The 16,311-nt window shown below is 43.0% G+C and overlaps 1 protein-coding gene across 6 annotated transcripts in view; it reads right to left on the reverse strand.

Annotated features, from left to right (window-relative positions):
- UIMC1 (ubiquitin interaction motif containing 1) overlaps positions 1-16,311 on the reverse strand; it is a 150,994-nt gene that overhangs the window by 116,761 nt on the left and 17,922 nt on the right. For all 6 annotated transcript variants that reach the window (XR_013215813.1, XM_077265724.1, XM_077265722.1 and 3 more), the window contains exons 3-4: positions 10,466-10,550; positions 9,521-9,648 (exon numbers count right to left, since the gene is read on the reverse strand). Coding sequence is in view for 5 of the 6 variants with exons in the window: in XM_077265724.1 (XP_077121839.1) it covers positions 9,521-9,648; positions 10,466-10,550 (213 nt within the window). In the remaining variant the exon portion in view is untranslated. The remainder of the gene's footprint in view (positions 1-9,520; positions 9,649-10,465; positions 10,551-16,311) is intronic.

Genomic DNA, 16,311 nt, shown 5'->3' on the forward strand with positions numbered 1-16,311 from the left:
AAAAATAATTTTTCTTTCCTCAAAAATGAGTTTTAGCCCAGGATTTTTTAATTTTCCAAGGGTAATAGGAGAAATTGGACCCCAAATGTTGTTGTCCAGTTTGTCCTGAGTACGATGATACCCCATATGTGGGGGTAAACCACTGTTTGGGCACACGGCAGGGCTCGGAAGGGAAGGCACGCCATTTGGCTTTTTGAATGGAAAATTAGCTCCAATCATTAGCGGACACCATGTCACGTTTGGAGAGCCCCTGTGTGCCTAAACATTGGAGCTCCCTAACAAGTGACCCCATTTTGGAAACTAGACCTCCCAAGGAACTAATCTAGATGTGTGGTGAGCACTTTGAACCCCCAAGTGCTTCGCAGAAGTTTATAACGCAGAGCCGTGAAAATAATAAATGTGTTTCCTTTCCTCAAAAATATTTTTTTAGCCCAGAATTTTTTATTTTTGCAAGGGTAACAGGAGAAATTGGACCCCAAAAGTTGTTGTCCAGTTTCTCCTGAGTACGGTGATACCCCATATGTGGGGGTAAACCACTGTTTGGGCACATGCCGGGGCTCGGAAGGGAAGTAGTGACGTTTTGGAATGCAGACTTTGATGGAATGCTCTGCGGGCGTCACGTTGCATTTGCAGAGCCCCTGATGTGCCTAAACAGTAGGAACTCCCCACAAGTGACTCCATTTTGGAAACTAGACCCCCCAAGGAACTTATCTAGATGTGTGGTGAGCACTTTGAACCCCCAAGTGCTTCACAGAAGTTTATAACGCAGAGCCGTGAAAATAATAAATGTGTTTCCTTTCCTCAAAAATATTTTTTTAGCCCAGAATTTTTTATTTTTGCAAGGGTAACAGGAGAAATTGGACCCCAAAAGTTGTTGTCCAGTTTCTCCTGAGTACGCTGATACCCCATATGTGGGGGTAAACCACTGTTTGGGCACATGCCGGGGCTCGGAAGGGAAGTAGTGACGTTTTGGAATGCAGACTTTGATGGAATGGTCTGCTGGCGTCACGTTGCATTTGCAGAGCCCCTGATGTGCCTAAACAGTAGAAACACCCCACAAGTGACCCCATTTTGGAAACTAGACCCCCCAAGGAACTTATCTAGATGTGTGATGAGCACATTCAACCCCCAAGTGCTTCACAGAAGTTTACAACGCAGAGCCGTGAAAATAAAAAATCATTTTTCTTTCCTCAAAAAAGATGTTTTAGCAAGCAATTTTTTATTTTCACAAGGGTAACAGGAGAAATTGGGCCCCAATGTTTGTTGCCCAGTTTGTTGTGAGTACAGTGATACCCCATATGTGGGGGTAAACCACTGTTTGGGCGCACGTCAGGGCTCGGAAGGGAAGTAGTGACATTTGAAATGCAGACTTTGATGGAATGGTCTGCGGGCGTCACGTTGCATTTGCAGAGCCCCTGATGTGCCTAAACAGTAGAAACACCCCACAAGTGACCCCATTTTGGAAACTAGACCCCCCAAGGAACTTATCTAGATGTGTGATGAGCACGTTCAACCTCCAAGTGCTTCACAGAAGTTTACAACGCAGAGCCGTGAAAATAAAAAATAATTCTTCTTTCCTCAAAAATTATGTCTTAGCAAGTAATTTTTTATTTTTGCAAGGGTAACAGGAGAAATTGGACCCCAACAGTTGTTGCCCAGTTTGTCCTGAGTACGCTGGTACCCCAAATGTGGGGGTAAACCACTGTTTGGGCACACGTCGGGGCTTGGAAGGGAGGGAGCACCATTTGACTTTTTGAATGCAAGATTGGCTGGAATCAATGGTGGCGCCATGTTGCGTTTGGAGACCCCTGATGTGCCCTAACAGTGGAAACCCCTCATTTCTAACTTCAACACTAACCCCAACACACCCCTAATCCTAATCCCAACTGTAGCCATAACCCTAATCCCAACCCTAACCCCAACACACCCCTAACCACAACCCTAACCCCAACACACCCGTAACCCTAATTCCAACCCTAGCCCTAATTCCAACCCTAACCCTAAGGGTATGTGCCCACGTAGCGGATTCGTGTGAGATTTTTCCGCACGACTTTTGAAAAATCTGCAAGTAAAAGGCACTGCGTTTTACCTGCGGATTTACAGCAGATTTCCAGTGTTTTTTTGTGCGGATTTCACCTGCGGATTCCTATTGAGGAACAGGTGTAAAACGCTGCGGAATCCGCACAAAGAATTGACATGCTGTGGAAAATACAACGCAGCGTTTCTGCACGGAATTTTCCGCACCATGGGCACAGCGGATTTGGTTTTCCATAGGTGTACACGGTACTGTAAACCTGATGGAAAACTGCTACGAATTTGCAGCGGCCAATCCGCTGCGGATCCGCGGCCGATCCGCTGCGGATCCGCGGCCGATCCGCTGCGGATCCGCCGCCGATCCGCTGCGGATCCGCCGCCGATCCGCTGCCAAATCCGCACATGCCATAACCCTAACCCTACCCGTAACCCTAACCCTAGTTCTAACCCTAACCCTAGTTCTAACCCTAACCACAGTGGGAAAAAAAAAATATATATATTTTCTTTATTTTATTATTGTCCCTATCTATGGGGGTGATAAAGGGGGGGGTTTATTTATTATTTTTTTTATTTTGATCACTGTGGTAGAACCTACCACAGCGATCAAAATGTACCTGTAAGGAATCTGCCGGCCGGCGGGCGTACTGAGCATGCGCCCGCCATTTTGGAAGATGGCGGCGCCCAGCGAGGAGACGGCCGGACACCGGGAGGATCGGTAAGTATGAAGGGGTGGTGGGGGGGTGGATCTGAGCACAGGGGGGGTGATCGGAGGACGGGGGGAGCGGACAGGACGGGGGAGCGGGCAGGAGCACGGGGCAGCGGAGCACAGGACGGAGGGGACCGGACCCCATAACGGAGCGGTGGGGGGGCGATCGGTGGGGTGGGGGGTGGTCACTTCAGGTTTTCCAGCCATGGCCGATGATATTGCAGCATCGGCCATGGCTGGATTGTAATATTTCACCTGTTTTTTAGGTGAAATATTACAAATCGCTCTGATTGGCAGTTTCACTTTCAACAGCCAATCAGAGCGATCGTAGCCACGGGGGGGTGAAGCCACCCCCCCCTGGGCTGAAGCACCACTCTCCCTGTCTCTGCAGATCGGGTAAAATGGGAGTTAACCCCTTCACCCGATCTGCAGGGACGCGATCATTCCATGACGCCACATAGGCGTCATGGGTCGGATTGGCACGGGTTTTCATGACGCCTATGTGGCGTCATGGGTCGGGAAGGGGTTAATGCTTGCAATCAGTGGATCACTAAATTATAATCTAGTATTGACAATCCTCTGTAAATAAATACGCATCAGCAGTACAAATCTCTTCCTTGTCATGATAGTTTATTATATATTTATCTACATTGATAAATTGCATCAGCCTGAAGTCCAGATGTTACACCAGAAACAACTCCTGCCACCTTTCACTAGTGAGCAGGTGCAGTTTATCGGTCATAGAATTGGTGCAGATGTACAGATCAGAGTGGGTCACAACTCTCAGATTGCGCAAAACAAACTGGTAGAGATGATGTGCGTCAGATTTATTATGGGTTTCCAATGATTATGAGGCTTTTTATGCCTCACTAGATAGTTTGCAGAAGTGTCCAGAGAAGAAGGTGTGGCCAAGTAGAGCCCTCAAATGCACCAAATGTATTATGACATATGCTATTCATATGAAGAGGAAAGGGTCAACCAAAAAGAGACACAATTGTGCCACAAATTTGTTGTAAAATATTGGGGTAGAGTAAGTTAACCAAGAGTGAATAATGGGAAGAAAAGTGCTAAACACTTCCAGCAGGTGAGCCAAATCTATCTCACAGCGTGTGGTACATCTTCTGACTTCCAGGTCTAGTTTGATATTCAGTCTGTTATATTAAACATTTTACAAACAAGAAATATATTATATGAAAAATAATAACATATAGAATCATCGAAAATATCTACTATTCAAAATGAGAATACCACTTTTAACAGTAAGTCAAACATACCATGGTAGACAATAACAGAAACCATATGGCAAACGCTAACAAGGTATTCAAGAATGTATCCTCTATATTATGTAGAAGAAAGACATAGGATAAGAAGAACAGGGAAAGAAAGACAAGGGAAAAAAAAAATAAAACAAAAAGGGGGAACAAGAAGGGGTCCTTAAAATCATGTATATTAACCCCTTCCCGACCTGTGACACAGCGTATGCATCATGAAAGTCGTTGCCAATCCGACCTGTGACGCATATGCTGTGTCACAGAACGATCACGTCCCTGCAGGCCGGGTGTAAGGGTTAACTCCAATTTCACCCGACCTACAGGAACAGGGGGAGTGGTACTTCAGCCCGGGGGGGTGGCTTCACCCCCCCCGTGGCTACGATCGCTCTGATTGGCTGTTGAAAGTGAAACAGCCAATCAGAGCAATTTGTAATATTTCACCAGTCAAACTGCTGAAATATTTCAATCCAGCCATGGCCGATGCTGCAATATCATCGGCCATGGCTGGAGACCCTGATCCACCCCCGCCACCGTCTGACAGCGGCGATGTGCCGCTGCTGTTAGCCCTCCGTCTTGTCCTCTGCCCCCCCCCCATCCTGTCCTCTGTCCCCTCCGCTGTCCGATCTCACTCCTCCTGTACCTCCCGAGTCCTGGCATCCCTCCCGATGCCGGCGGTGTTCAGCGATGGGCGCCGCCATCTTCCAAAATGGCGGGCGCATGCGCAGTGCGCCCGTCGAATCTGCCGGCCGGCAGATTCATTCATTCATTCAATGCCGGTACATTTTGATCACTGTGATACAACCTATCACAGTGATCAAAATCAAAAAATTTGTAAATAACCCCCACTTTTATAACCCCCACAGCTAGGGAAAAAAATAAAATAAATAAAATATATATATTTTTTTCTCTAGGGTTAGGGTTAGTGCTAGGGTTACCGTATGTGCACACGTAGAATGGTCCACTGCGGATTTTTCCACAGCGGATTTGATAAATCCGCAGGGCAAAAACTGCGCCTTTTTCCTGCGGATTTATTGCGGATTTACCGCGGTTTTTGTGCGGATTCCACTGCGGTTTTACACCTGCGGTTTTCTATTATGGAGCAGGTGTAAAACCGCTGCGGATTCTGCACAAAGAATTGACATGCTGCGGAATGTAAACCGCTGCGTTTTTTCCACGCGGATTCACAGGAGTTTTCCATGCGTTGTACAGTACCATGTAAACCTATGGAAAACCAAATCCGCTGTGCCCATGGTGCAGAAAATACCACGCGGAAACGGTGAGTTGTATTTTCCGCAGCATGTCAATTCTTTTGCGGATTCCGCAGCGTTTTACACCTGCTCCTCAATAGGAATCCGCAGGTGTAAAACCGCAGGAAATCCGCAGGTAAAATGCAGTGTGTTTTACCTGCGGATTTTTCAAAAACGGTGCAGAAAAAAATGCACACAAATCCGCAACGTGGGCACATAGCCTTAGGGTTAGGGTTGGAATTAGAGTTAGCGTTGGGATTAGGGTTGGGGGTGTGTTGGGGTTAGGGTTAGGCTTGTGGTTAGGGTAGGGATTAGGGTTAGGGGTGTGTTGGGGTTAGGGTTATGCTTAGGGTTGGAGTTAGAATTACGGGGTTTCCACTGTTTAGGCACATCAGGGGGTCCCAAACGCGACATGGGCACCATTGATTCCAGCCAATCTTGCGTTCAAAAAGTCAAATAGTGCTCCCTCCCTTCCGAGCCCCGACGTGTTCCCAAACAGAGGTTTACCCAAACATATGGGGCATAAGCGTACTCAGGAAAAATTGCACAACAACTTTGGGGTCTAATTTCTCCTGTTACCCTTGGGAAAATAACAAAATTGGGGGCTAAAAATTTATTTTTGTGGGGAAAAAAGTGATTTTTTTATTTTCACGGCTCTACGTTATAAAATTCTGTGAAGCACTTGGGAGTTCAAAGTGCTCACCACACATCTAGATAAGTTCCTTGGGGGGTCTATTTTCCCGCAGACCATTCCATCAAAGTCTGCATTTCAAAACATCACTACTTCCCTTCCGAGCCCCAACGTGTGCCCAAATAGTGGATTACCCCCACATATGGGATATCAGCGTACTCAGGACAAACTGGACAACAACTTTTGGGGTCCAATTTCTCCTGTTACCCTTGTGAAAATAAAAAATTGCGGACTAAAAAAATCAATTTTGAGGAAAAAAAAAAGATTTTTTATTTTCACGGCTCTGCGTTATAAACTTCTGTGAATCACATGGGGGTAAAAAGTGCTCACTACACATCAAGATAAGTTCCTTGGGGGGGGGGTCTAGTTTCCAAAATGGGGTCACTTGTGGGGGGTTTCTACTGTTTAGGCACATCAGTGGCTCTGCAAACGTAACATGACACCCGCAGACCATTCTATCAAAGTCTGCATGCCAAAACGTCACTACTTCCCTTCCAAGCCCCGAAGTGTACCCAAACAGTAGTTTTCTCCCACATGTAGGGTATCAGCATACTCAGGACAAACGGGGCAACAACTTTTGAGGTTCAATTTCTCCTGCTACCCTTGTGAAAATAAACAATTGCGGACTTAAAAATTCAATTTTGAGGAAAAGAAAAAGATTTTTTTATTTTCACTGCTCTGCGTTATATAAACTTCTGTGAAGCACTTGGGGGTTCAAAGTGCTCACTACACATCTAGATAAGTTCCTTGGGGGGTCTAGTTTTCAAAATGGGGTCAATTGGTGGGGGATTTCTACTGTTTAGGCTCATCAGGGCCTCTGCAAACACGACATGGTGTCCGCTAACGATTGGAGCTAATTTTTCATTCAAAAAGTCAAATGGCGCTCCTTCCGTTCCAAGCCCTGCCGTGCACCCAAACAGTGGTTTACACCCACATATGAGGTATCGGTGTACTCATAAGAAATTGACCAATAAATTTTAGGATCCATTTTATCCTGTTGCCCATGTGGAAATGAACAAATTGAGGCTAAAATAAATTTTGTGTGAAAAAAAAGTACTTTTTCATTTTTACGGATCAATTTGTGAAGCACCTGGGGGCTCAAAGTGCTCACTATGCATCTAGATAAGTTCCTTGGGGGGTCTAGTTTCCAAAATGGGGTCACTTGTGGGGGAGCTCCAATGTTTAGGCATACAGGGGCTCTCCAAACGCGACATGGTGTCCGCTAACGATTGGAGCTAATTTTTCATTCAAAAGTCAAATGGCGCTCCTTCCCTTCCGGGCCCTGCCGTGTGCCAAAACAGTGGTTTACCCCCACATGTGAGGTATCTGTGTACTCAGGAGAAATTGCCCAACACATTTTAGGATCCATTTTATCCTGTTGCTCATGTTAAAATGAAAAAATTTTCTGTGAAAAAAAAGTACTTTTTCACTTTTACGGATCAATTTGTGAAGTACCTGGGGGTTCAAGGTGCTCACTATGCATCTAGATAAGCTCCTTCGGGGGTCTAGTTTCCAAAATGGGGTCACTTGTGGGGGAGCTCCAATGTTTAGGCACACGGGGGCTCTCCAAACGCGACATGGTGTCCGCTAAAGATTGGAGCCAATTTTTCATTGAATAAGTAAAATGGCGCTCCTTCCCTTCCGAGCCCTGTTGTGCGCCCAAACAGTGGTTCCCTCCCACATATGGGGTATCAGCTTACTCAGGACATATTGTACAATAACTTTTGGGGTCCAGTTTCTCCTTTTACCCTTGGGAAAATGAAAAAAAATTGTTGCTGTAAGATCATTTTTGTGACTAAAAAGTTAAATGTTCATTTTTTCCTTCCATGTTGCTTCTGCTGCTGTGAAGAACCTGAAGGGTTAATAAACTTTTTGATTGTGGTTTTGAGCACCTTGAGGGGTGCAGTTTTTAGAATGGTGTCACTTTTGGGTATTTTCAGCCATATAGACCCCTCAAACTAACTTCAAATGTGAGGTGGTCTCTAAAAAAAATGGTTTTGTAAATTTTGTTGTAAAAATGAGAAATTGCTGGTCAAATTTTAACCCTTACAACTCCCTAGCAAAAAAAAAAAATGTTTCCAAAATTGTGCTGATGTAAAGTAGACATGTGGGAAATGTTATTTATGAACTATTTTGTGTCACATAACTCTGGTTTAACAGAATAAAAATTCAAAATGTGAAAATTGCAAAATTTTCCACATTTTAGCCAAACTTCCATTGTTTTTCACAAATAAACGCAAACATTATTGACCTAAATTTACCACTAACATGAAGCCCAATATGTCACGAAAGAACAGTCTCGGAACCACTAGGATCCGTTGAAGCGTTCCTGAGTTATTACCTCATAAAGGGACACTGGTCAGAATTGCAAAAAATGGCCAGGTCATTAAGGTCAAAATAGGCTGGGTCATGAAGGGGTTAATGTGCAAATTCCTATGTAACTGTAAAAGTCAGCGGAACAAATTATGGAAATCAGGTGAGTCCTGAAATAAAATCCATCCACTCCAAACCCTTCTAAAGGTAACGTTTGTTCCACTGCAGTTGCAGACGGCTCCTCCATTCTACACAGATTGGCCATTTCCTTATACTAGTCTAATATGTCAGGGGGTTTGTAAGTTTCCAAAACCACGGGATTACCATTTGTGCTACTGTTAGACAAAACTGAAGAATCTCTCTTTTCTGAGTCCCTACTGACGGAGGTAAAATTGACAGAAGAGCCATTTGAGGGGACTTTACTACACCGTTTACCGTGATTCGTTGATAACTGTCAAAGACCTTCTCCCAGAATGGCTTGGTCTTAGAGCACTCCCACCAAATGTGAATCATAGAGCCCACCCCAGGTCTAGTTTTAACCCCTAGTGACCTAAACGGGAAGGCTCAGGGCAGGGTAAAACACGTGATCCCTGATCATCAATTTTGCCTGCTTATGGCAATTTTTCTGGCACTGGCACTAGGATTTAATGAAACAAAAGTAATCAATTACATTAGGATATCGGGGGGGGGGGGGGGGGGGGGGGAGTTAGACCATTTTCCTCCCCTTGCCTAACCGATGCTGCACTGGGACTAAAATTCAACACCAAGTTGATATAGATAACTCTGCTTTACTCAGGTAACTTCTTATCAGCCTTGTTGTGAACAATCGCCTAAAGGTGTGTCGCTGTTGCAGAAATCATGGTCATGAGACCCCACTGATCTCGCAAAAAACCACATCAGACAGAATTGCTGAGCTCCTGCATAACCGAGTGCACACAGTAGTGTACAAACACAATAAGAAATCTGCGAGTCTGTACACTGGTTTGTGCACGCAGCCATGTAGGAGCTGAAAGAAGATATGAATTCATTTTCTTCCAGGAAGGCAGACAGGCAGGATTGTAACGCCATTTACCTGTAGACTAACCCTCTATCTGTAAGGAAACAGCACTTCTGGACAAGACGGCTTCCTTTTACCAACAGGTCTACAAGTATATATCTTATAACATCATCATCATTCTATAATAAAAAGTGAACAGATAAAAAAGTAAACATGTTCAAAACAGTAACTGCCTGTGTAACTTATGCACCCTATTCTTACATGGAGACTTTCTTGAATTGCTTTTTTGATTAGTTCATCCTCTTCTTCCTGGGTGTACTCTTCTTGCTTTGTTTGCTCCTGCTGACTCATCTCTACTGCCAGTGCCAACTGTTCTTCCTCAGTCATTTCTAAAATGGAAGATATATAGCCTAACATCACATCAAAAGTCAAAACTTCAGGGAGAGAAAAAAATAAATAAATAAAGTCTGGTCAAGAACACCCTGACCGTTCCAAACCCTCCTGATTTATTCCATGATGATCAGGCAACGATCTCTTAAAGGGTTTGTATAATCAGAAATGATCTATTGTTTATTTAAACCAGGTTTGTGTATTACACTTTTTTTTTTATATTTTTGGCAATTTTTTCTTTCATATCATGATCTGAATTAGAAAAAGAAAATCAGAAATTTTGTTATTTTTTCATTGGCTATTTTACACTCCAACTTTCTATCCTCTGATGAATAGTTTAAAGAAGTCTCATTATCATCAAAGGCAGGCTGACCACTATACACATCTGACATCGCAGAATCCACCATTCACAAAAGGCGATGGTGTCACAGCTGACCATCACTATAACCTGTACACACTCATCAGATGCTTGAATACAAAAGATAGGGTCTGGGTTAGTCAATTGCTCCTAAAGTATAGTAGGAGTCTCGAAAAACAGCAACGGCCAGTGTGAAGATTGCCAGCTATCTCATATATATTTTTAATAAAGTGTGTGATATTAAAAAAAAAAAAAACACATTGAAAAAAAAAAAAAAGAAAAATACATTTAGCCCAAAAATTTAATTTAAACAATAGGTCATTTTCTTATTGGGAATAACAGAACTGTGCAGGTATAGAAGCCACACAGTCCTCCCATTCATTGCCCATTATACCTCGTGTACGGCCAGTTTATGCCTTTGATGACAAAACACTTATTTGCCATCATTGAAACCTTACGTGCAATTTTTCTTTTGACTGGCAAAGGTTTTCGGGTTAGAGGAGGCTTGCGTCTCTTTTTCGGTTTCATACTTTCTTGCAGTTCCTGAAGAAGAAAAAAAAAAAGATTAAAAAAAAAAAACATGTTTTCAATAGAATAAAAGCCTACAAAAAGAGAAGAAAGCTATTATTTACGAAGAATTCTAACAGTCATAAAGAATAGTACATGTCTGAGGTAAAATACATTGCAGGAAAATAATATTTAAATATGTCACTAGGTTTCCATGGCAACCATATAGCTTGCAAAGTTCTAAAAGCAAACACGCAACTAAGTCGTATGCCGAACTGAAAAGCCATTACACAGCCAGCCTGAATTAATGACTGCCGATTACAATATGCAAAGCATTTATGTTGTTGGGTGTCTCATTATATGCTGCCATTGCCTCTAAACCTAAAGGGTAACTGTATTACCCATAATATGCTCTAAATTCTATCTACTCATTTCTCTCTGCAATGGTATCGGGGTTATCTAAGGGAAGGGAAAAAACATTACCCTCCATCATGACACACACCTGTATATATATATATATATTATCATGATGGTGGTAAACAAACCCATGGCGACTTGCTGGTCAGCAATCTGTAATAAATTGTAAAGAATTTTCTATGAGGGTTTTTACTACACCTGTATATCTGCCCACTGCAGCCAATCACTGGCCTCAGCGGTCTCTTATCTGACGTGCAGGCATCACTGCAGATGTACAGTGCCTGCTGTAGTTTTGCCATTGGAATGACAAGAAAAACATTTTTCTTAAGTCCTGAACTATTCCTTTAAAAGGGAATCTGTCAGCAGGCTTTTACGAACCCATCTGAGAGAAACATGATGTAGGGGCAGAGATCCTGATTCTAGAAATATATCACTTACTGAGCGGTTTACTTCAGTTTTGATCATCTCTCATTTACCTGCTGCAGATCTAATCTACCAGTTGACTGTAAAGCCCCACCCACACCACTGATTGACAGCTTTCTGTGTACACTGTGCATAGGCAGAAAGCCGCCAATCAGTGGTGAGGGGCAGGATTATACACTGCTCAAAAAAAATTAAAGGGATCACTAAAATACCACATCCTAGATATCACTGAATGAAATATTCCAGTTGCAAATCTTTATTCATTACACAGTGGAAAGTGTCGAGAAAGATAAAACATAAAAATTATCAATCTAAATCAAAATTAATATCTCATGGAGGTCTTAATTTGGAATGATACTCAAAATCAAAGTGGGAAATAAAATTACAAGCTGATCCAACTTCAGTGGAAATGACTCAAGACAACGAAATGATGCTCAGTAGTGTAAATGCTGTCACCTCCAGTGGTACAGTAGCATAAGGCGGTGTCTACAATGCACAGAAGTTGCTGAAGTAGTGCAGCCCATCCAGGATGGCACATCAATGCAAGCTGTGGCAAGAATTGTAGCTGTGTGTTAGCTCAGTGTCCAAAGCATTGAGCAGACACCAGGAGACCGGCCAGTACACCAGCAGACATGGAGGGGGCCGTATGAGGGCAACAACCTGGCAGCAGGACCGCTATCTCGTCCTTTTTGCAAAAAGGAACAGGAGAAGTAGTGCTAGAGCACCGCAAAATTACCTCCAGCAAGCCAATAACATCCATGTGTCTGCTCAAACTGTGCCCGATGTCCACTAGTGGGTGTTGTGCTTACAGCCCAACACTGTGCAGGGTGATCAGCATTTGCCAGAGAACATCATCGTTGGCAGATTCGACAATGGCATCTTGTGCTCTTCACAGATGAGAGCAGGATCACACTGAGCACATGTGACAGATATGAGAGTCATGAGACACCGTGGAGAACGTTCTGTGGCCTGCAACATCCTCCAGCATGACCGGTTTGGCAGTGGGTCAGTAATGGTGTGGGAAGGCATTTCTTTGGAGGACCACATAGCCCTCCATGTGCTCGCCAGAGGTAGCCTGACTGCCATTAGGTACTGGGATGAGATCCTCAAACTCACTGTGAGACCATATACAAGTGCACTGGGCCCTGAGTTCATTCTGATTCATGACAATGCAAGGCCTCATGTGGCTGAAGTGTATCAGCAGTTTCTGCAAGATGAAGGCATTGATGCCATGGTATGGCCTCCCCAGACCTCAACCCAATAAAGCACATCTGGAACACCATGTCTCGCTCCATCCACAAATGCCATGTTGAACCACACACTATCCAGGAGTTGACTGATGCTTTAATCCAGGTCTGGGAGGGCATACAGGCACGTGGAGGCCACACACACTACTGAGCATCATTTTCTTGTCTTGAATTATTTCCACTGACAATGGATCAGTCTGTAATTTGATTTTCCACTTTGATTTTCAGTACCATTCCAAATCCAGACATCCATGGGATATTCATTTTGATTTACATTGATCATTTTTATGTTTTATTTCAACAAATTCCACTATATAATGAATGAAATATTCCAACTGGAAATCTTTATTCAGTGATATCCAGGATGTGGTATTTTAGTGTTATTTTTCTGAGCAGTGTATAAAGTTCATGAATATGGAGGACTACATGGCAGGTTTACTAGTCCTTTAGTGTAAATTCCCTGTTTATCAGCAGAAAATTATCAAAATTCTAACAAGCAGTCCAGTAAAGCTAGTAAGTATAGCAAACAATAGAGAAAACAGAGAAAAACATTCAGACGGACCTAGATAAACTTGAACAATGGGCAGCGACTAATAGAATGATATTTAACAGGGAGAAATGCAAGATTTTATATCTGGGCAAAAAACACGAAAATTACATCTACAGAATGGGAGGAATAGAACTAAGCAACAGCACGCATGAAAAAGACGTGGGTACACTAATAGATCACAGACTGCACGAGTCAACAGTGTAATGCAGCAGCAAAAAGGCAAACACAGTTCTAGGATATATGAAGAGAAGCATAGAGTCTAGATCACATGAAATAATTATCCCCCTCTACTGCTCCTTGGTCAGACCTCATCTGGAATACTGTGTCCAGTTCTTGGAACAACATTTTAAAAAAAGACATTGAAAAACTGGAGCAAGTTCAGAGAAGAGCTACCAGGATGGTGAGTGGACTGCAAAGTATGTCCTATGAGGAACGATTAAAGGATCTTGGAATGTTTAACTTGCAAAAAAGAAGGATAAGGGGAGACAAGGCAAGAAAAATATCAGTAAGTAGTATGTTAGTGCAGACCTCACACTCACTGTGAGCCCCACACCAGTCATAAGGCTCGTCCTTATGAAAGATGAACCTGATACCCTTAAATCTCTTTTTATATTACCGGTGGAGTGGTGCCACTAATCTAAGTTCTCTGCACAAGTATTATACTTACCAGCTACCATCTTCAGATGTCTTCTGTAGCTTGTGACCTGCTCGATCTCTCCAGTGTTTGCTGGGTGAGCCAAAAGTTACTAATCCATGTAAAGCCGGGTTCACATTAGCGTTCGGGGGCTTTGTGGAGGACTGCATACGTCCTCAGTTAAGCTCCGCATACTTCTGCATGCGTCCTGCGTACCTATCCTTAACATTGGGTACGCAGGACATGCGGATGTATGCAGATGCGTCGTTTTGACGCGCCCGCCGTCCGCACAAAACGCAACTTGTTGCGTTCCCGTGCGGTCAGCGGGTGCTTCAAAGCGACGCATCCGTATGTCCTGCGTACCCAATGTTAAAAGATAGGTACGCAGGACACATGCAGAAGTATGCAGGGCTTAACTGAGGACGTATGCAGCCCTCCGCAAAGCCCCGAACGCAAATGTGAACTTAGCCTAAATCTATGTGAGGCAGAATGTTACATTGAAAGCTTTAGACCATTATCCCTGACTTCTGTTCAGTCCAAAGTTGCGGTCACAAGACCGAGGATCAGGACTGGAGGCACGAAAAGCTGAAGACACGGGCTGTTAAATATAATACTAGGGTCAGGGAACTTACATGTATGGCACAACTCCAGAGCTAAAATAATGACAAAAAAACATTTACCAAAACATTTGACACAAACAGGTTTTTCCAAAACCACTGTCATAAATGTAGTACCTTTACTGAAGCTCTTAGGTGAGAAGTATCATTATTTAGGATAAAAAGCTCCATAAAGTTATGTAGCAAATTATTTACATAATTCATTGTGTAAGGATTGCATAAATACACTATGTTATAACGACTGCTTGCTGGCTTTACTGCAGCCATTAACAGAAAAGCATTTCCGTTTTTGGAAGCCAAAACTAGCGGAAGCTACACAGAGAAAAAAGTATGGTGGAAGATGTGCATTTTATCATTCTCTTCTGTATTTGGGGTACACTTCTGGCTTTGGTTTACAAATACTGTTGCAAAATAATGACTACAATACAGCTGTGAGAAGAATCCCACACACAAAGAGAAATAACAAAATTCAATAACGTCAAAATTAAAGTGCAGACATATAGAAATCATACAATTTATACGGGCAGAAAATGTTCCCTAAAAGGGAACCTGTTAGCCTCCCCTTCACAGAATGCAGCATTAGAGCGGCATAAGGTGGCTCTTTTTTGGGGGGTCCCTTCCAACGCTGCAATATTACTTTTTTTTAATTTGCCCGCCATACCTGTAATCTGTCTGGGGGGCATGTCTTTTCCCCCCGGACACAAATGCCTCCCAGCCATCACTTGGCCCCTCCATGTGCTGCCTCCTGTGCCTTTATTAAGGTCCCTGGCGCTGTAAGTTCCTTTTTCGGCATGCGCAGTTAGCGCTGCCCTTCGACTCACATCAGATGATGGGAAATTACAGCGCAGGCGCCGGGGACATTAATGAAGGCACAGGAGGCGCGCCTGCGCTGTAAGTTCCCATCATGTGATCATGTTACAGCCTGTCAAACACCATGTGCAGTAGCAGCTAAGCACAGTTGGGTCTGCAGTGGCTGAGTAAAGCTTATTTTATTATTTATGCAGTGGGCAAGTAAGAGAAATAAAAAAATAAAAAATACTGGAAAACTCCTTTAACAAATCAGGTTCTTGATCCAAGGTACAATCATTGTTTCCTAGTTTTCCTCTGATTGACTGTGTTCTGCAAATAGGACCCTTTCTTCAGAGGAAAATTGGCATGACTGTTCTGCCTGTTAGCGGAAAAATATTGCACACCGTCTGAAAGTGTAAGAAGACAGAAAAATGACAAAATTAAAAAGATTTTCCAGTTTTAGTAATGTAGTGCGCCCAGGTGAAGTTCAATGTAAAAAAAAAAATAAAATCCTATGCTTTGTTTGTTTTTTTTAGATTAGACACACCTGGGCACAGTTTAATAAAATGGGAAAATCCTTCAATTTTGCTCTGTCTTGGATGAAGTACCTAAAATGTGTCTGAAAGTGTTAATTTAGACATGAAGTTTTTGATCTGTCTACTGGACACATTTTTGCAGCACTAACCACACTCCCAAATTAGTTGACAGTCAGAACTGCACAGGTTGTTCCCAAAAACTGAATGATGTCCTCACCTAGAGTTGAAGCAACTGCTCCAGACTACATAAATAAAGCAACACAAGGCCACTGATTTGGGGAAGGGGGTGTTATACTATCCTTATTAAATTTAATATAGCATAACCAGAAGACTGAACTCTGCCGAATTATCCCTAGGTAATTCAAAAGCAATATAAGAAAACTTAAAATCTTAAACTGGAAGAAAAAAAAATAAAATAAAAAAGATTTTACGATAAACATGGGGCAATGGTGCCACCTTGAGGCCAAATGCCTTCATTTACCCAGCTGGTACTGTGATATTATAATTCCGGATCGCTTCTTTGCAATGTTCGCCCTTCTCATTTCTTTAATGGCACAGCTGCCTTCCTGTGTTTATCATTTAAT

This window comes from Ranitomeya variabilis, chromosome 5, assembly GCF_051348905.1.
Source record: "Ranitomeya variabilis isolate aRanVar5 chromosome 5, aRanVar5.hap1, whole genome shotgun sequence".
NCBI classification, from domain to species: domain Eukaryota; kingdom Metazoa; phylum Chordata; class Amphibia; order Anura; family Dendrobatidae; genus Ranitomeya; species Ranitomeya variabilis.